Genomic DNA, 21,683 nt, shown 5'->3' with positions numbered 1-21,683 from the left:
TTGTTGTTGTTGTTAAGTGCCGTCGAGTCGGTTCCGACCCATAGCGACCCTGTACAGGGTTTCCGAGGGTGTAAATCTTTACAGGAGTAGAAAGCCTGATCTTTCTCCCGCGGAGCAGCTGGTAGTTTCGAACCGCTGACCTTAAGGTTTGCAGCCCGATTCGTATATCTATATCTATATAGGATTGAGAAGAATCACCTGGGGATCTTGTTAAAATGTAGATATTGATTCAGTCTGTTTGGGGTGGTTGTTGGTGTTAAGTGCCGTGGAGTCAGTTCCGACTCATAGAGTTTCCAAGGAGCAGCTGGTGGGTTTGAACTGCCAACCTTGCAGGTGGAAAGCCAGTGATTATCCTACAGTGCCATATCAGGACTCCAAAGGGAGGGCAAATTTTCAGCAGGGGGTCAAACTGGAATCAATTGGTTCAAAATCCTACAGCAAACACATCTAAAGTTTCCCTTTGCTGCAAATAAGGCTGTAGAGGTGTATCAGCCATGTGCGCTTCTGGGGTCACTCTCTTAAGCCGGACTTAGATCCCCCAGTCACAGGTGGTTCCAGAGAGCTGCACACCCTGTGGACAGGGAGAAAGGCATGCAGAACACAGGCAGGCAGGCTGCAACTTACAGCAATCTCATTAATTTATTTCTCCACCCTTGGGAAACACGTTCACTTTTCCCTGGAAGGCAGGGACACGCCAATTTAAGATTGAATTGAAAGCCTTCTTTTCCAGGAATCCTGCTATACCAGTTAGAAGGAGGCTGGAAAAATGCCATTAATTATCTGATTAATTAATGAGAGTTATATAGACAGCACCTTCACAATGAAGCACTAAAGGTCTAGTAATAGAAATTTCTTATAATAAACACTAAATGTTTCTTGGCCAATAAGCAGTAAAACAGCCAGGCAGAAGGAGGGGTTTGGAAGGAAAGGAGGAGAAAAGTGAAAAACTGAGTTTTAAGAGTTTCAAAAATATTCAATAATAAAAAAAAAATTCGGTAGAAAGGTTGGTGGTTCGGGTCCATCAAGAAGTGCCTTGGAAGAAGACCTTGTGATCTGCTTTTGCGAAGATTACAGTTAAGAAAACCCTACGGAGTGTTTGACTCTGTAACACCTGGAAGCGGCTTGAATCAGAATCAAGTGTGAAAGTGACCACTTAGTTCTCCAATCTTACCTTTCTGTTCCTTGCTCCATCATCCTTGGGTCTTTCCCCTCTCCCCGTGGTTGGTGGTTCCCACATCTGGTCTTTGGTCTTCTGCCCTTTCTTGACATAGTCTTCCTCCAAGAAGCTCCCTGATTGCACAGTTTGGACTATTAACTCACTGTGGGCGGGTCTCCAAGTCTGAGTCTCTCTCTTTGACATTTAATTTGCCTTCTGGTCTGATGTCTCCAGCTACTTTTTAAATACACGTTCATCTGCATATCATACTATCATTTCTTTTGTCTGGTTTTCATCTTCTGGTTTCCCTTGTTCTCAGAAGTGTCACCTTATTTTTGAAGACACCAAGACTCGCATCCTACACTCCTCTCTGACTTCTCTATCTTGTTTGTCCCCTGGATCTAATTCATTACCAATTGTGTTAGTGTTTCAAAATGAAACTCACATCCTTTTGTGTGTGTGTGTATGTGTGAGCCTCTGATCTCAGCCCTTACTACTTACAGTTTGCTTGGATTCTTGAAATAGCTCCTTACCACGTCTAGTCTGGACTCTTATACCCCACTAACTGGTCTTCCTAAAACACTCTGTTTAGTACATTGTTGTGTTAAGTGTTGTTGAGTCAGTTGTAACTCACAGCAACACTGTATAGGATTTCTGAGGAGTGGTTGGTGAGTTTGAACTTCCGACCTGTGGTTCAAACAGACCTTTTAGTTCAGTGCTTTATGCTACAGTGCCACACCAGGACTCTCCCTCACCCCCCACTCCGTTGTTGTGTTGTTTTTTTTTTAAGTGTATCACTGTTCTATTCAAAAACTTTTTCTGAGATGAAGTCCAAACTCTCTGTGACTTGGAATTGACTTAGTGGCAGCAGGTTTGTTTCTTTTGGTTTACTCTTCTTCAAATACACCTTCCTTGTGTCTTAGGTTTGCTATCATTCAGCTGTTGATCTTACCTCTAATGTTCCCAACTCCTGGCTGAATCTGCACCCTTTGGAACCGACCTCTCCTGGGGACCTTCCCCAAACTCACCAGCTCACCGTGAACCCTCTTTGCTCTCAGTCTTCGTGCCTCTGTTTATTTCTTGTCAGTTGTTGACAATTTAGTGTTCTTAAGTGTGGGCTTCTTTCCTCCCGTGGGATAGTGAGGTCCCCAATGGTAGGGTCCTGCTGCCTTTTGGTCTTTTAACAGGTTGAACACAGAAGTGGCTGTAGCTTCATTGTGGGAGGGAAAAGGCCACGTGCAGCTCCATTGCAGAGTGGGGGGCGGGGAGGGTTTGCACAAAGGCAGGTGCACTGGCCCCAGCCTCTGCAGCCATTGGGACCTCTGCTCTGGAGAGCGGGTCTGAACAGGGTGTGGGTGCCAGTCCTTGGGTGAAGGCTCTGCCTAGAAAGCCACCTGATCTTGCTCATTATAAGTGGCACTTGGATTGACCTGTGGCCACCTGTTCTTTGGGACCATTACAGGACTTTCTAGGGAAATTCCTAAGCCTGGTGCCACCACTCATCTGTCAACCTGTCACTTTGTCCTATGCTGGCTTGCATGTTGCTGTGATGCTGGAAGCTATGCCACTGGGATTTCACACAACACTAAAGCGATTCATGGTGGACATGATTCAGCAGAACTCCCATACTGAAACAGGCTATGAGAAAAGGCTTGGTGATCTACTTCTGGGAAAACAGTGACTGGAAACCTTAAGTATAACAACATAACCACAATGCTGGTCCCAAGCATAGCAGTGTTCAGGAGGCCAGCACAGGATTGGGAAACGTTTCCATTCGTTCTATATGAAGTCATCACGAGTTGGAACCAACTGGATGGCAGCTAATAGCAACCTTTCTGGTGAGGCTGCTTAACTTACCAGAATCAAATGCAAAAATAATATGGATATCCCACTGGGATGCTTACAAAATCCCCAGCACTGCTAGAGTTGGTTCTCCAGTGTCTAGCTGGGCAGGGCTGGAGGGTATGTATGTGTGTGTGTGTGTGTGTGTGTGTGTGTGTGTAAGGGGTGTTGTTACGGGACAGAGCTAGGGAAGGGAGTCTCATAGCTCTATCATGCTAGGGAGTCTGCTCTCTAGAATGAAAAGGAACAAATACACGGGCCAGCAATCCTTTCGTGTGGTGACCTTTGCATTATGCTGAGCTAGGGACCTGCTATCAAATTAACATAATGATGTGTCCTGTTACATTCACTTCAGCATTTGCCTAATGCATTGAGTACATCCTTGAGCAAGCCCAAACTGTATCATCATTAACTGAAGAGCAAATGTAGCTCAAGGGGTGGCCACGAGGGTGGCAGCTGCTCGCTCTCTGCAGATCAGACCCCACTCAGGACTCAGGGAGGCTCAGCCACACCAGGGAATCCCAGTAGACCTCTGCCTCAGGTCATAAGGTTTTGGCACATTTCTAGGATCTGGTGGGGAGTTAGCTATGACCTGGATCCTGAGACAGTGACTGGTAATGTCTCAACAGTGGCAGGAGCAGGGGTGGGGAGGTGGGACCAAGAATCCCCAGACTCCAGATAAAAGTGGGTCTGTCCCAGATTCTAGCTCATTATCCTGAACCACAGAATACAAAATGTCATAGCAGAGAGGGACCATGGAGACCATCTTACCTGTTCCCCTTCATGTACAGGAAAGTGAAAGGAGCAGGCCATGTGGGGAGTTGGTGGCAGGATGTCTGTAGGGTCTCAGGTAGAGCAGTTCTAACAAGATAGCCCTTTTTCTACCATGGTGGTGGTGGGAGTTTGTCTCACTCAGTGGCTTCTGATCAGAGGACAGGTGAGCTGTGGGCACCCACCTGGAAGCCAGGAGAGCAAGCAGGGGCTCTTATTTATCTTGGAGTTAGACATCTGCCGGCTGCTAGCTCCTGCCCTCACATTCTTTGACTATTTTTTTAATTAAAAACACACATGCCCAGAGTTTAATAAGTCAAACGATCCTAAAATATTTGTAAGTAAAAATAACAATCCTCTATACCACAGATGGGGAGCCTGGTGGCTCCATATGATAAGCACTGGACTGCGAACCACAAGGTTGTGGTTCAAGCCTGCCAGCTGCTTTGTGGGAGGAAGATGAGGCTTTCTGCTCCTGCAAAGATCTAAAGCCTCAGAAACCCTATACAAAGTCATTATGTGTTACAAGTGACTAAACTGCTGTTAACAATAGCAACAAACACTGCGGCTAAGGAGCCCTGCAAGTGTAGTGGATTACAAACTGGGCTCCTAACCACTAGGTCAGTAGTTCGAATCTACCAGGTGCTCTGTGGGAGAAAGATGTGGCTTTCTGCTCCCGTAAAGATTTACAGACCAGACCCTATACAGGGCCACTCTGGGTTGGAACGGACTCAGGGGTACATAACCATCATCATTGTATAGCTTTTTTCCCCAGGGATGACCATTTCCCTCTCTTGTAGTTCTAATTCATTGCTGTGGAGTCTGCGCCAACTCATGGTGATCTTACGTACAATAGAGCACATATTGCCTGACCTTGCACCATCTCCAATAGCATTGCTGTTCTCCATGCCTAAATAATGTGCTGGTTCTGCTATTTCTTTATTGATCCATTGTTGACCTAGCTTTTGACTTCTTTGAAAGCTGCCTGAGGATTTTGCTATCTCACACAGCGATCCCCTGTGCTCTTCCTTACTTGGGTTGGGGGATTGGAGATGTCAGTGTTGTAAATCTTACCTCTGGCAGGACCTCCAGAGAAGGTTCTCTTCATGTTGCCTGGGGATTTGAGCTTGCCTGACTGCCAGTGGTCTGGGGACCGAGGAGAGAGAAGGGTCTTAGAATGGCCCCAGTCAGTGTGGAACCAGTAACTGGTTACCATGGTGTCAGCTCTGACTCCTGGTACCTCCATGCGTGTCTGGAGTTAGAACTGCATTCCATACGGTTTTCAATGTCTGAGTTTTTCTGAAGTAGATCTACAGGTCTTTTGTTCCAGGTGGTGCTGAGTGGACTCAATCTGCTATGTATTTCGGAGGCTCTGCAGCGAGCTAACTTGTGTGGCCTCGCTTCAACTGTGTCAGCTGTCTACCCTGCATACACCTCCCTTCCACTCTGGTCTCCATCTCCGTTCCTGTTTCTGGGTTTATACTTGCTTTCATCCTGCACTGTCATTTGATGGACAGAACAAAGTAGTGGGCCATCTCTTCCTGGATGCGCCCCTTCCCCAGTGCCTTGTCCTCCTCTTGCTTCCTTTTCTTCACATCCCACCTCTCTTTCCTCTTCATTTCACTCTCGCTCTCAGTTTTACCTGCTTTACTCTCTTTCTCTACCTGTTTTCCAATCTTCAGAAATGCATGTCTCAAATTGCAGTCCTGGTGTGGCATTGCAGGATAAGCACTGGATGTCAACCCCCAGGTTGGTGATTCAAACTCACCAGTCCCTCCTTGGAAACCCTATGCAGGGTTGCTATGAATAGGAACTGACTAGACAGCACTGAACAACAACAACAACAGCAAGGCACGACTGATCAGGGCTGAATAAGCCTGTTGCCCAGACTTCCCCTCTTGGTGTGCAGGGATGTAGCTGCCAAGGAGGGCAGCTCAGTGACAGGACCACTCCAAGTCTTGCCTCTTCTTGCTTGGTGTGGAGCCTTCCTGAGGTCTGCACAGGTTGTGGGGCACATGGCCTCTCCCAGGGCAGAGTTTTGGGATCCCTGGGCCTCCAGCACCATCCCATATGCCATGTGTGTTACAGAGACTTGCAGCTCTGTTTGTAGTTATGAATGTGTGTGTCTTCCTTGGACAGGAGCACAATGACATCTTATGTGGCAAGAGTCTCATGTCTGATGTAAGCTGGGGTGCTGGAGGGTACCCTGATGGGAGCCTGCTCTTGGGGACAGCTGCTGGTATTTCTGAGCAGGACAGCTCAGAGGCAGTGACAACCTGTGGATGGTGAAATTCTCCTGCCTTGTGCTCACACACTGATAGGCATTGCAGGAGGGGGTCAGTACCTGTGGCTGGACTTTTGTCTATTTCTGCTGTCTTCCACCTTATCTGGGCATATTCATTTGCCTTGTCTGGACTTAGGAAATTAGGGTTTCCTGGACTTTGGAAGTTTGTAATGGGCCCCGACCATGGCATCCATGGTAGTTCCTCTGGATCAATCTTGATTGATAAATCATTGCTTGCTCTGGGTGAAAGAAGTGGGTCATGTGCTGGCATCTTGTGAGGTGGGATGGTGTGTTCACGGAATAAACCACTATTTGCAATGCATAATTTTCTGCATAATGAGTAATTACCAAATCAGCCAGGTATTCTGGACTGGAGGTTCTCCCACTATTCTCAGGCTGGCAAGGAGGCATTACTGACTTGCTATTCTTAGATTTCCCATAGTCCTCTGTGGTAGGACTTTTAAAGAATTTCAAAATCTTCTCATGTTCTCTAAGTCTACGGCTCATCTCACTTTGCACATGAACTTTTGCTTTATATTGTGTGTGTATATCTATCTATCTATATATCTATATATACACACATACACCTAGATGTGTACACATATAGACACATACACACATACACTTATACCACACACATAAACACACATATATGCACATGTACAGACAACACAACATACACACATACATGCACACAGACACAAAACATATATACAACACACACACAAGTACACACACACAAGCACATATAAACACACAGGTACAGCCATATGCCTACAAGTACACAATGCAATATACACACACTCAGGTGTACATATATACACACACGTATGCTTATGCATACCCACACAAATACACAGTACATTTACACACAGATACACAAATACATAACACACATATAGGCATGCACACACACCTCACGTTGGTCATTATGCTCCTTTGTTAAGATAAAATGTCTGGGACAATTTTCTTCTTTTCATTCAGTGCTTAATAAGGTGCAACAGTTGTAGGTAGAGAAAAATTTCTCCTAAAAGAAGTCTATAAATGTCTTTGTACTGGTTGACCCTCACCTCAACTGTAGGGAGCTTATTATTAATTCAGCTCATTCCTTTTCTTTGAGGTGGCTCTGGGACAGGAGGGAGAGGCAGTTTTGACTGTGTGGGTACTGTCACGGTGTCCCTGGGCTGGCTCTGTGATTCCCCATCACCCTTGAGCACAACCTGTGGGAATTCTGGACCAGCAGTGGTTTTGTTTTATTTTATTTTTGGCATCCCTTTAGGCCCAGGAACTTTCTGCAGTTGGTGATACTGAATTGGTTATGTAAAGTGTCAGCTGGCGCCTAGGCTGGGTGTCAGAGAGACCAGTCGCTGCCAGACTGAAGGGGAGAGTTGTAGTGCAAGGTCATGACATTATGCAGACTCAAGCTTAGGTGTTGTGATGGAGAGGGGAAACTGATGAGGGGCTATGCTTCTCCTGGGACACAGCCTGCTCTGTGAAATGGGTCGTGTTCTCATCTTTTCACACAAACACCATGGCTCTTGTGCCTGCACTGTTGTGGGGTAATGCAAAGCTAGGAGCAGCTGCCCTCTGATTTTGGGGTTGCCTGAGCTCTGCTTGGGAAAGATGTACCTTCTTCTCCCAGGCGGTCACAGATGTGTCTGGAGTCCCTGAGCTAGCCTACTGTCACCCCCCATGTACCTGTGGGTCTGCATCCCTCCCCTGTAAACTTTACGCACAAGTGCTGGGATGAAGTAGTGAACACAACACTATGGTGAAGTAGTTGACAGTTCAGTGCTCAACTACTAGCCAAAAGGTTGGCTCCACAATCTTACCTCAAAGAACCTTGGAGGATAGGCCTGGAAATCTGCTTCTAAAAGGTTACAGGTTTGAAAACCCTATAGAGCATTTCTATTTTGCACACATGGAACCGCTATGAGTCAGAATTGAATAGCTAAACACTTAACTGAAAGGTCAGAGGTTTGACTTCATCCAGAGGCACCTCGGAAGAAAGACCTGGTGATCTACTTCTGAAAAACCATCCATTGAAAACCCAGTGGAGCACAGCTCTACTCTATCACCCTCATCTAGAAGGCAACTGTGTTGTAGTATTTAATAAGGGACAAATTCAGGGAGAGGCTGCCTCTTGGCCTTCCTGAAGGGCTTGACTTTTGGTCAGAGGATGGATGTGTGTTTTTGGGGATGGGGTGAATAGTAATACTAGGGGGTGAATCTGGGCACTGGGAATAGTATCTTGCTTGTGTGGACCTAGGCAGGAGGGAGTTAGGGAGTAAAAGACTAGAAGAAGGTGATGTGCTTGGAGGTGGTGGGAGTGGGGGAAAGTGATGAGCTGTTGAGTTGAAGAAATAGATGGAGGTTGCTGCTGCCCCAAAAGCTCTAGGTCTTGGGGTGGCAGAGGCTCAGGGGTACACCACTCATACTCATGAGGAGCTGGAAGCTCACAGATGGAGTACGGTCTTCAGCCCGCCTGAGAAGCTGAGGGTGCTCAGTAACCAGGTTGGCCTCTACACAAGAAGTGAACATCCCTAAGTCTAAGTTGGCTGTGTGTCTGACTTCCTCATCACACAAAGCCATTGACAAGTGCACTTCCAAGAGATTCAAGCATGACAAAGACAACCTCGTGAGATCTGACGTACAGAAACTCGTCACTAGACGTGCTGGTGGGCCCTTGCCCAAAGCAGCACCTGAGACCCCTTGTGCAGATGAACCTCTGGAGGTGGGCGGACAGCACGTGGTGGTCCCGGACAGCGAGGCCAGTGCTTCTGCCAAGCAGGAGGGAGGCGGGCCCCCCCTCGGCCACGGTGACATCCTGAAGGACGGGTGCCCCGCACAGACTGACGATGACCTGTCCCCGCCAAAGCACAGCACTGCTTCTGAAGCAGAAGGCTCCAACAGCAGCTCCACAGCGTGGGATGAGTCGGCGCCAGAGGCCCAGGAGGCCCAGAAGCCAGCACTTCAGATGGACAACAGCGACTTCCTGGACGATGACAGCAACCTGCCCATGCCTGTGAGCCGCTTCTTCGGGAACGTTGAGCTCATGCAGGTAAGGTGTGCGCCGGCCTGCCTCCATCCACGAACCGCAGACTCCATTTACGTTCCACAGAACGACCATGTGTGACTAATGCCTCAAGAAAAGAGAAACACCATCATAATTTCAGCCAGTGGGGGGAGTGAAGCATTGCTAGACGGGGCACCCCTATTCTCCTCAGAATCGTTGAAACCTTGAGACTGATGCTGGTGGGTGGAGTCCCACTGCAGCGTTAGGTGGTGGGTGTGTCACACTGCAGCGTTAGGAAGACTCTACCCCAGGCTTACCCTGGGTGTTCCCTTCTATTTCTCACTTGGTCAACCTAACGGGGAATCGGCCCTAATCCAGAGAACTGGTACCACAACTCAGTCGTTTCTGGGACCAAACAAAACCCTGGGGTCGGCAGCTGGCAGCAAAGAGGAGGGCCCGTGATTAGGCCCCACTGGTCTTGGTGAATTGCAGTCACGCATGTGGATGTCATGGTGTGTTCCATCACTGAAGTCATCATTTTTCTCCCACAAGGACCTTCCACCGGCGTCTTCTGCTTGTCCTTCCATGAGTAGACGAGAATTCAGGAAAATGCATTTCAGAGCCAAAGACGACGATGACGATGAAGACGATGCAGAAATGTAGTTAATAAAATGCACAGAATAATTTTTTCATATTCATTATAGTTAGCAATGTGGCAATTTTGCAAAATTACAGGATTCATAAACAATTTAACTCCAAGGGAACTTATTCTGAGTCAGACTTCCAAACTGAACCATTGAAGGCAACAAATGGCGCAGGTTCCCACTAGTTGCCGAGGGCTCACTGAGAGGAACTGTCACTATCTTGGCGATTGTAAAGCTGGTCTTTCTTTGTTGGTGTGTTTTTCTATATGAATATGCTTCGAGTCAGCCGAGGGGACTAAGGGTTAGACAGTGGAGACCTTTGTAAAGAGAAATCTTCATGTAGCTCTTTAGTTTTGATAATATGCAAGTTTATTTTCCATTATCAGAATGTAAGAATTCTTGTGATTGATTCAATGCCAGTTCTTAAAGAACTCTATTTCGCTGCATATAAAACTAAAGTTTACCTTGGAGATTTTGCAAAATGTGTATAGGAAATAAAATATATTTTGAGCATTAAAAACAAAAAAAGTCAGTAGAATAAGGTTATGGAGGCCATGTCGACCAGGCCAGGGATTCTGGGATAATGATGGTGGAGCTTTCAGTGCAGGCCCTTGAGCAGGGCAGTTAAATGAGTTGATATAATGAACAATGTCATTTGGTGGAGAATGAATTGGAAGAACAAGACTGGAAGTGGAGAGGAACCAGGAGCTCTCATTTACCTTGTCGTTGATTGTTTAACTGGTAGAGAAGACAGTGAAGGCTCCCGAGTGCCTCATTGTTGTTGTTGTCAGGTGCCATCAAGTCGGAACCAACTCATAGCGACCCCATGCACAGCAGAATGAAACAATGTCCGATCCTGGGCCAACCGCACTACCGCTGCCACACTTGATGCCATCAATGATGCCACCTGGCTGATCCATCTCATTGGGGGTCTTCCTCTCTTTCTCTGACCCTCCATCTTACCCAGCATGACATCCTCCTCTAGCGACTGTTCCCTCCTGACAATATGTCCAAAGTATGAGAGACGAAGTTTAGCCATCTTGGCCTCCAAGGAGCACTCTGGCTGCACTTCTTCCAAAACAGATCTATTGGTTCTTTTGGCAGCCCATGGCACTTTTAGTATTCTCCTCCAACACCACAATTCAAAGGCATCAATTATTGTATGATCATAGGCTGCTTATAACATGGAAGTCTCTTCAAACCTGAGACCTCAGGTCTCACAACCGTCCTGCAAAGCAGGTAATATGGATGGAATACTGAGGGGACAGAGAGACAGGGAGATAGAAAGAGAGATTGAGAGGGAAGGAGGGAAAGAGGGAAAGGGAGATGGTAAGAGACTGAGAGAGATTCAGAAAGATAAAGAGATAGAGAGAGCTGGATAGAAAGATGGAGATGGAAAGAGAGAGTCACATAAGAGACACACAGAAAGGGAAAAACAAACAGATATAGAGACACACAGAGAGATGGAGATGGGAAACAGAAACTATCCATGTCCCCCTATTAGCTGTTATCCTCCCAGACACCGCAGAAGACACTTTATGAAATGGAAGTCAGAAGAACTATGAAAACCAGGCTTCCTGGGTTAACCAGCTGCTCAGCAGCAGCCCAATGATCAGAGCTTGGTTCCCTTGAAGGCCAATTGTCCAGCCTTTTGCCCATTCTACTCCTTGCCTATCAGCCTAGCAGTTAGCACTCCTTCTGAAAGCCCTCCTGCTCTCTCTCTCTACAGGGACTGACCCTCCTCTCCAGTAGGCTGTCTTTCCAGAGACTTCAGGGAGGGTATAGTCTCCAAGTCTGAGGGACTTGCTGACTGTAACATGTCATGAGCCCATTTACATGCAAGAAAAATATTGACAATGATGATGATGATGGTGATGGGTGTAGATGATAGAGGTAATGCACGGAAGAAACATTCTCTCAAAATAGTTGCCAAACTTTGAGTTCTTTTTTGGCTGCTGTACAGATTTTCAAGGTGAGGGGGAAAAACTCTCCCTTTACTTCATGAGTAAGTGGTTTGGTTGTGCTTCTGCTAGAAGATTCTAGTCTTAACCCCATCTGTCCCATCAGTGTAGGTCTCTGAGATTATCCACAGCGATATCGCTCCTCTTGGTGCTTAATTTCCTTACCCAGCGCCAGAGGGTCTGTGAGGATACGTAAGAGTTTTGCAGTTTATTAATTTTGCATTAAATAATTAATAGTAAAGTTAATTGATGAATTATTCAATTTTCAGGTAAAATGGGATGATAAATATTCATAACTTATTTTATTAAGGGAATTTCCATTTCCTATGTCATTAAATGTAGATTAACAAAGGCTGATTTTAAATGAAGATTGAAAACAATTGTGCTTTGGAATTAATTTACTAAGCTAAGGTCATTGCCTTGTGAGTTTACCCCCCACCAGAAAGTGGGGGCTTCATCAGCTCAGCTAGTATCTGAATCCACAGAAGCAACATTGCCATTCGTTGAGGATTATTTGCATGACTGAGTATTTCTCCTCAACATTCCCAATGCAGAGTGGGCACTGGGGTGACTCTGCTGAGGTGGGCAAATATTCCTTGGATAGTGGGGATCGAAGCATACTTGAGGCTCTCTTCTGCCTCCCAGTGAGGGTCTGGCTCTTGCTTTGAGTTGTTCCTTGTAGGTTCAGCAGCTGCAACCCAATTAAAGGTCAATTCAAACCACATTTGATGAGGGTGTACATTGCGATCAGAATGATCCATGCCACTGCCTCCAAGTTGATTTTAAACTAACTTTGGCTGCTTCTTCAGAGTCTCAGGAGGTATGGGTTGTGACTTCCTGCCCATGGGTGCTCTCAGTCAAGGACTGACTACAGTTTCCATTTTTATCTGGAATGCTAGTTGTCTGGTTTCTCTTAGTTCTTGTTTATGCTCATTTATGAAATTGCTTAGTTCCCAGACCCATAGAAACACAGGCTTCCTAATATCTTATAGACTGCTTATAGCTTGCCAAGTCCCTTCAGATCTGGGATTCCAATCCTCATAACAGCCCTGCTCAGGCAGGTCATACCTATTGGATACTGGGTGAAAGGGAGAGAGAGGGGAGAGGGAAAGAAAGAAAGAGAGAAAAGGAAAAAAGGGAGACTCGGAGAGACACAGAGGTAGAAGAAGAGAGAGAGAGATGGAGAGAGGGAAAGAGAAAAGAAAAGAGAAAGCCAGAGCCAGAGTAGCACACATGCTTAGAGAGAACTCTTCTCATCCAGCCATTCACCTCCATTCAAGGATGAGGAGACAGACTCCTCAGCTAATTAGCCACAGACATTAGAGCTAGAGCCCAGGTCTTCCTGACTCACATTGGAATGCGTTTCTAACTTCAGTATCATAGAACTTTAAAATAAACCATTTTAAACATCCCTGAGTAGTGGAGCTCTTGGGAGTATTTATAACCTTGCAGAGCAGGGTGTCTCTGCTTCACCAAGTGTTCATTATAATTTTCCAGCGAAACTTGTTTGCTCTGAAGAAGTTGATCTTATGGTAAGCCTTCATTTCCGAGAAGAGCATTTGATGTTGTATCTCATGAACTTGTTCTTCTAAAATTATCCCTAATTGGCTTGGAAAGTGGCTTCCAACAGGCAGATGGTTTAATATCTTGACTTTCTGCTTGAGACTCAGGGAGGAACCAGGATTAGATCAGGTTGGGGATAGCGGTTTTGTTAATTCAGAGAATAAGATACTATCACCACCGTGCTGATTGAAGAGGCTGCCTCCAGGGAGGAGTTGTGAAAACCACCAGGGACAGACAGACTGTCTCATCAGGGATGTCAGATGACAGGTAGGGGTGAGGAGGGGTTTGAAACGCAATTCAGTAATGTCTAGCATTCATCAGCAAGCCCTTATTGAGAGTACAGGTTTGTACTAGGCACTGTAGGGTTACTAGAAAGATCTGGGCCCTAGTTTAATTGGGGAGACAAGTCATGCATAGCTGAGATAACTTGGGAGCAATTCCCAGATAGCGTGAAGTAGAGCTTGGCGTGTGTGCTGAGAAGTTTGTGTGCGCACAACTGGAGTTGTAGGAGGAATGCAAAATGGGGCCAAGATCAATTGGATTCAATTGATTTCATTGGGAAAAACAGCACAGCAACATTTGCAGGGGTGAATTTCAATCAGGAAACAGTGCGCTTTAGTGGGGAATGCCTTACGTTGAGAGGGGGATGGCAGAGACAACACTTGGACTTTTTTGTCCTTGAACTCTGGGGAAAGCAGAGGCATTGTTGTTGTTGGAATAGATAATTAGAAGACTCTAGGGGCAATAGAAAAATCTGCACAGGGGGCTCATTGGACTAAGCATTGGGCTGCTAATTAAAAGGTTGGTGGTTCAAAACCACTTGCCACTCTGCAGGAGAAAGATAAGGCAGTCTGTTTCCATAAAGATTTATAGCCTTGGACACCAAGTGGAGCAGTTCTCCCTGGTGGGGCATTGTGGGATAATGCACTGGACTGCAAGGTGGGTTTGAACCACAAGGTCCATGGCTCAAAGTCATCAGCCGCTCCCCAGAAACCCTAATCAGGTTCTCCATGAGTCAGAACTGACTCAAGGGCACTTAACAACAACAATAGGGTCTTTGTGAGTCAGAATGGATTCGATGGCAGTGAGTTTTGGTTTTTAAGTTGCAATAGAATAAGAGAAGGTGGAATGAAAGTCAAAGATCCAAGAGAGGATAGTTTGGTAGGGGAGACGTGCTGGGGATGTCTTTATTTGGGTTGGGTCTGTTGGGAGCCTGGTCACACACTCAATGAGTAAGCAAAGCTCGTTCCACCAGAAGCTGCTCATCTTGCTGAAATGCTCACCTTGAGGGCACAGCCGTGGCTCACACTTACCGAGTCCTGAGTAAACATTCATATTTTAAGAGAGGGAAATGCAGCACAGGGAGGTTAGAGGAGCTTTCCAAGCTGGGATTCAAACTCTTGTGCGTCTAATTTGAAAGCTTTTGTTTGTTTCTCTGCACCAGTATAGTTCACGGAGAATGGACTCGCGTATTTGCAAGTTCACTCTGATGGGTCACTGGGATCATGCTGATTTATTTCTTCCTTGAAAGCAGTGGTTATTAACTGGGGGTGATTTTGTCCCCCAGAGAATACTTGGCAATGTCTTGAGAGATTTTTGATTGTCATCATGGCAGTGTGCATGTGTGTACTACTGGCATCTAGTGGATAGAGTCCAGAGGTGCTGATAAACATTCTACAATGTACAGGACACTTCTCTTCCCCAATCAGGGATTATTTGGACTCAAACAGCAATAATGCTGAGGTTGAGAAATGTGCTGCAGAGAGAGATAAAAACCGATGAAAATAATTCCTGTCCAAGTGTGTGGAGGTCAGGAGCCAGACTCTGAATATGAATCCCGGATCTGCCATTTTGATTTACTAACACCAAATGCCTGCTCTCTGTGCCTCAGCCTCCTCATCTGTAAAATGGGAACAATAATAGTACCAACTTTTCGCAGGAATAAAGGAGCAGTTAAGTATGCTAAGCACTTAGAACATTGTCTGGTAAGTAGTGTTACTGAAATGCTATTAAGATGCTCTCACCAAGACTCCATTCAGAGCAGCAGTTCCAGATGGTCCCAGGTCCTGTGCACATGGAGCCCAATAACTATCTGCTTCCCTTTTTGTAGTTGTGAATAATGATGTACTTAAGAGTCATGTTTTTCCACCTAAAAGGACTCAACTGTTCTTAGGGAAAAACAATGTTCCGAGGGGAAAGGAGACAGAGGACTAGGCAAGTCCATATTAGAGTATTCAATAAGAGAGTGTTTTAAATAGGACATGATTGTCAAGAGACTCAAACATTGCAGAGGTCAACCTCAGAGTTGCAAACTCATTTATTTGTCCACCCAGCAAACATCTATTGATCACTGTGTTAATTCTGATTGCTATGAAAATCATCTCAACTCAGTGACTAAATCCACAGGTATTTATCACCTCACAGTTTCCATGGGTCAGGAATCTTATACAGGGTATCTGTACACCACTGCTTCACAGTTTCAGTGGCTGTAATCAAGGTGTCTTCTGGGGTTGGGGATCTCATCTGAAGACTTGACTGAAGGAGGATCCATTTCTGAGCCACTCTTGTAATTATTGAACTGGTCAATTGTTTGGGGGCTGTAGGTGTTTCCTTGCCATATCAGTCTTGCCCCCCACTGGGCAGCTCACAATATGGCAGCTACTTCCCTTACAGTGAGTGAGCAAGAGAGTAAGAGAAGACAAACAGGATGGCACCAATGTTGTTTCATAATCTTTAACCCTGAAATAACATCCTATCACTTTGGCTGCATTCTGTTTCTTACAGGTGTCATTAAGGGAAAGAACCTACCCACGAGCATGCATTCCAGGAGGCAGGATCTTTGGGAGCCAACTAGAGGTTTCCTATCACAGTCATGCATGATGTGGAAGGACTGATAAGAAGGCAAGCTTAGGCAAGATGGACCCAGAACAGGAATGCCAATCATGGCGTTATCATTCACTTTCTGTGTGACTTCAGGCAAGGTACATTTTCTCTGGGACTCAGTCTCCCTCTCCTTAAGATGGCTGAATTGGCTTCAGGTAGTACTTGTGCTAAAATCCATTTGCCATCCTGGAATGATCTATCAAGGGCCATTCTAGTTAAGGTACCACCTGGTGTGGTATTGTGCGTTAGTGCGCTGGACTGCAGAGTTGATTTGAACCGCAAGGTCGGAAGTTTAAGCTCACCAGCTGCTCCTTGGAAACCCTATACAGGGTCGCAACTAACTCAATGGCACTCAACATCAACAACAGTCATATAATGTTTGAGTGAAAACAAAACAAAGCCAGTTGCTATGATTCAATTATGACCCATAGCGACCCCACGAGTATCAGAGTAGAACTGTTCTCTAAGTGACTGATTATTTAGAAGTACATCACTAGTGCTTTCTTCTAAGGAACTTCTGGGTGGACTCAAACCTCCAACTTTTTGGTTAGCAGCTGACCGCGTTAACAGTTTGTACCACCTAGGGGCTCAAGAGAGTAAAAAGGACAGATATGCTGTCCTCCCATTGGCCACACTGAGAAAGCTGAGACCTTCATGTTTGGAGATTATGGGTGGTCCTACTGGGTAGCCCAACCTTTTCCTCTCCTACAATAACCAGTCCTCACATGGGAGATTCACAGGGGAGACCTGCTGAGTAGCTTATAGGGTCTGGAAGCCCAGTATGGGGTTGGCCTGACCTGCCTTTTCCTTAGTGGGATGGGCTTAGCCCCATGTCTTCTTTATGGAGGCTGGACTGTGACTCTCCTGCCTGTAGAGAGTTGAGAAGGGAGCATAGGTCATTTTAGAAACGAGCTCGGCTGGAGGTGCTTCTGCATTCAGTGTATCGGACTTTTAAGTGATTCACTCTGTTCTTTCCTGGAAGTGCTTGGGGGCTCTAGGTGTTGGTTTCATTTGCTTCAGAAATCTTGATGTCACCCAACTACTTGCTTCCCATAGTTGCTGGGGGCATCCTGTTAACAAGAGCTGAGCACATTTTCTAGGCCATGTAGCCCTTTATCCCAACCCATTAGAATTTTCAGGACCCTCTACTTTTTTCTAAGTTTCTTTACCTGAAGGGCTGGAATGTTCAGAGGCAGTTTAATAGACATCGATTTGCAATGATTTTTAGCCACTGTGCTTCAGGAGAGTTGAGAAGCCAGTAATTAATCCTTTCAACAGTTCATCCCTTTTGTTTTAAAATGACCTAATAGCTGAGTTGCTTGAGCAGGCCGGGCCTGCCTGACCGACTTGGGCTCCTTGCCTTCTGTTGCTTTATTCAAATACGCCTGCGATGAATTATTCAGCCCTGCTGCAGGGGAGAGTGGGAGCTCCTCTTGTAATCTTTAATCAGCAACCTAGGAGGATAGCATCATTTTTGCAGATGACTGCTGTCCACTTAGAGGCAGATGAATGAGAATTCTTGGAACTAAGGTTGGATTCCTGTCTTTTCCAGGAAGTTGGTTTGTCCTCTGATCCAAGTCTGCTCTTTGGGCTTATCTGAGCTCTTTTTTCATTGGTCCTCTTCCTGTGCCAGCAGAAAAATGACCTCCAGGAGATTCTTGTGTGACTACTATCCCAAAATGCATCACTAGTGATTAGTCTTGTGTGGCTACTAAAAAAAAAAAAAAAAGACCACAAACTTGGTGGCTTAAAGAACGCTCAACTGTATTCTCTTATCCCCTGGAGGTCAGAAATCAAGGTATCACTAGACTTAAGTTCCTTTCTGGAGGTCCTAAGGGAGAACCTACTTTCTTGCCTTTTCCAGCTTCTAGAGGTCACCAGCACTCCTTGGCTCATGGCTCCTTCTCTTATCTTCAGTGTCAACAACACAGCATTCCCATGATCTTTTCTCTGACCTCCTCTTCTGCCTTCTTCGTCTACTTTTGATTGTATTATGATTATATTGGACTTACCCAGGATGTTGTTGTTGTTGTTGGTAGGTGCCTTTGAGTTGGTTCTATGTGCTACAAAACACTGCCCTGTCCTGAACCATCCTCACAATTGCTTCTATGTTTTAACTTAGCCGTTGGGTCAATCCATCTGTTTTGGATTGACCTTCCTGGAGGACCTTCCTCTGTTTTGCTGACCCTCCACTACCAGGTATGATGTCCTTCTCCAGGGACTGGTCCTTCCAGGTAACATGTCCAAAATACATGCGACAAAGTCTCTCCACGCTTGCTTCACAGGAACATTCTGGTTGTACTTCTTGCAAGACAGACTTACTCATTATTCTGCCAGTCCGTGGTATATACTTAGTGTTCTTCACCAATACCATGATTCAAAGGCATCAATGGTCAAATCCAGGATAATCTCCCTATTTTAAGGTCAACTGATTGATGATCTTAATCCCTCCTGCAAGTTACCTCCTGTTTACCATGCAACCTAACATAGTCACAGAGTCTAGGAATTAAAACATGGCCATTTTTAGAGTTCTTATTCTGACCATGGCGCTGGCTTCATTGTTCCCAGCTCTATGGAAATTCCTATCATGAAGAAAACTTTTCTGAGTCGGCAATCTAGTGTAACTGTAGTGTGAACTCGAGAGAGAGAGCTGTGTTCATCTCAATTCTGCCATCTGAGTTGTAAAAATTGGAGAGGACAGATGACAGGGGATGACCAGCAACAAACTGCTTCATCTCTCTGGCCCTAGCTGTGGTTGTTTTTCTTTTTTTCCTATAAAATGAATATATGGATATTTATATCTCTTGCAAGGGTTACTGGAGCTAATATGTGGAAAAGGTCTGGTGTTTAGGAAATGGATTGTACATGGCAATGGTTGCTAGGATTGGTTTCATGTATGTGGGTGTTTGTATCTTGCTACCTGGGCACTATGTAGGCAAGTGGTGTGGTTCAGTAGTAGAATTCTCGCCTTCTGTGTAGGAGACCAGGATTTTAGTCACGACCAATGCTTGTCATGCACAGCAAATGCTCCATTTGCCTGTAGAGGCTTATATGTCATTTTGCGGCAGAATAGATTTCAGCAGAGCTTCTATATTCAGATGGGCTAGGAAGAACAGCCTGGTGCTCTATTTCTGAAGACCAGCTAATGAAACCCTATGTATCACAGTATGATCCACAGATGATCAGGGCCCCAGGCAGCATTTTGTTCTATTGTGCATGGGGTCACATGACTCAATGACAGCTAACAATAACAATGTGCAGTGGAGGCTGCCTGGGGTTGCTAAGAGCATTTGTAGGATTCAGGAGCTGGTGTAGAGCTATTGCACTGAGTTACAGAGTGCTGAGTGTTCTCTGATCATCCCTCACATGTACCTCATTTAAGCCCGTTCATTCTCTTACTTTTACAATGATGTAATTAAATTTTCCTTTCGACCTCAAGCGCGTCCTAGTGAAGAATTCAATGACTGTTATTCCAGGTACTGTTGAGTTGATTTCAACTCATAGTGACCTCACATGTTCTGAGTAGCACTGCTCCATTTGGAAGCAGATCTGTTTGGACCACCAACCATTCTGTTAGCAGCCAAAAACTTACCTGTGTATGCCACTTGTTGTGAAGTGCCATCGAATCAGTTCCAACCCTGTAGAGGGTTTCCGAGGAGCAGCTGGGGAGCTTACTAGGGCTTCTCAAATGTATGTTCCTTGGACACAGGAACTAATCTTACTTTTCCTTTGTCTTACGAGATACCTACAGGTAATTTTGATAATATCCACCTTTTGATCAGTTCTCCTGTATCCCTCAGAGAATTTAGCTTTGCCATCTCTAGTTTTCCTCACTATCGTGTAGGTGTTGTTGTTGTTGTTAAGTGCCGTTGAGTTGGTTCTGACCCATAGCAACCCTGTATAGAGTTTCCAAGGAGTGGCTGCTGAGTTTGAACCACCAACCTTGTAGTGCAAACCACTTTGCAGTCTGACGCATTAGCCTACAGTGCCACGTCCAGGCCAGAGAACAAGATTTAAATGACCTGCCCAAGGTTACATGGTTAAAAAGTGACAGAACTGAACACGAAACCCAGATCTTCTGACTCCAAATTGATCGTCTCCTTTCCTTGCATTCAGTTTCCTTTTCTCATAGATGCCCATAGATGTTGGCTTCTTTGGGGAAGCTTTGGAGTCTTCTCCTCTCTTACTTTGGGGTGTCACAGCTGATGCCAACAGCCTCCTTCTCTTGTCTTTGATGTATAAAGGGAAGTGGGGGAGCGGGATGGAGTTCAATTGTATCCTTTTGCTCCAGTGTTCCATGTTTGCTCCAGCTTTTCAGGGCTGCTTTTTCAGAGATGGGATGTGGTGTTTGGATCCCAGGACCATTTCTTCCACTTTCTAGAACTCTCTTTCTTGCCCAGGCATGGTGGCAGTGCCTTGGGTCCCTTACTCTTGGGTGGGCTGTGTAAGCACACTTCCTTGTGCATCTCCCTCTTCCCCTATAATGGGAACCCTCCTGGGCAGTTCCAGCCTCCGCCTTTCCTGATGTACTGGTATGGTCTCTCCTAATCTTTCCACACTGGACTCCAGTTCACCCCAGGAAAGTGTCGCATCAGCAAGAGAAGCAACAACTTTCTGAACTGCAGCGTGTGCAGATAAATTATTCAATGAAACCCAGTCTAACTTTATTAAAGCTAGAATCATCCTTTTCTGTCAGAAGCCACAGACAGAAGCAGGGACAATGGGAGTCCCAGGGACTCTATGGCTTCTGAAGAGAGAGGACCGTGGTTGTTGTGGGCTGAGCACTGGGGCAAGGACTCAGGTTGAGTTACTGCAAGCGGCCAAAGGCAAACAACTGGCCTTGGCCTTGGGCTTAAATGGTTCACACCTGTAACAGTTCACACCCTGTAACCAGACAAGGCTATATAGGAGGGATGAGGAGATCTCAAGAGTGAGGGATATGGCAGACTCCAGGAGCAAGAGAGTCTTATCCCAGCTTCCTTGTCCTGGAGAAAAGGATCTGAAACTGGAATGGCCTCCTGCGAGAGTATCCAGGAGCAGAGAGAAGAAGGGGATGGTCTCCAGCAAGACCTCCCACCACCTACAGATCAGGGGAGCATATATTTATTCATGGTATTTAACATCATAATAAAGTAAAGGAGTTTGTGGCATTTTAAATGCTTTACAGATTAATTTATATTCTAACATGGTAATGAGGAAACGGCTTTTGTCCAAGAGGTGAGATATGCAAAAATAACCTTTAAGTTTCTCATAATTAACCTTTAATGATATTCTCTCACTCTTAGCAATATATTTTATGCTTCAAAAATGTAACGTACAGAAAGAAGTGAATCCAAATGCCTGGCAAAAGTGAAGTAACTTTGATATGGGAACTTTTGCTTCTTCATAGTATTGACCAAAGACTGTCTGGAAAGGTGCATTAGGCAGGGTGCTCCAGAGACGCAATAGGATATAAATGTGTATGTGTCTATGCATATGGATGGTGGTGGTGGCAGTTGTTGCTTGCTGTGGTGGCAGTTGTGTGTCATTCTGCTCACAGAGATATCTCTGGTAATGTAGTGGT

At 45.6% G+C, this 21,683-nt stretch overlaps 2 protein-coding genes across 2 annotated transcripts in view; both read left to right on the top strand.

The window, feature by feature from the left end:
• The window catches only part of CAMTA1 (calmodulin binding transcription activator 1), a 1,308,299-nt gene that overhangs the window by 370,430 nt on the left and 916,186 nt on the right, over positions 1–21,683 (top strand). The window lies entirely within an intron of this gene.
• Positions 7,585–9,732, top strand: LOC102814530 (UPF0688 protein C1orf174-like). The gene is made up of 3 exons (XM_006873114.1): positions 7,585–7,612; positions 8,585–9,114; positions 9,622–9,732. Exons 1-3 carry the CDS (start codon positions 7,585–7,587, stop codon positions 9,730–9,732), a joined length of 669 nt encoding a protein of 222 aa, XP_006873176.1.

Source organism: Chrysochloris asiatica, unplaced genomic scaffold, assembly GCF_000296735.1.
Source record: "Chrysochloris asiatica unplaced genomic scaffold, ChrAsi1.0 scaffold00223, whole genome shotgun sequence".
NCBI lineage: Eukaryota > Metazoa > Chordata > Mammalia > Afrosoricida > Chrysochloridae > Chrysochloris > Chrysochloris asiatica.
This window is presented reverse-complemented; position numbering and strand designations above follow the sequence as displayed.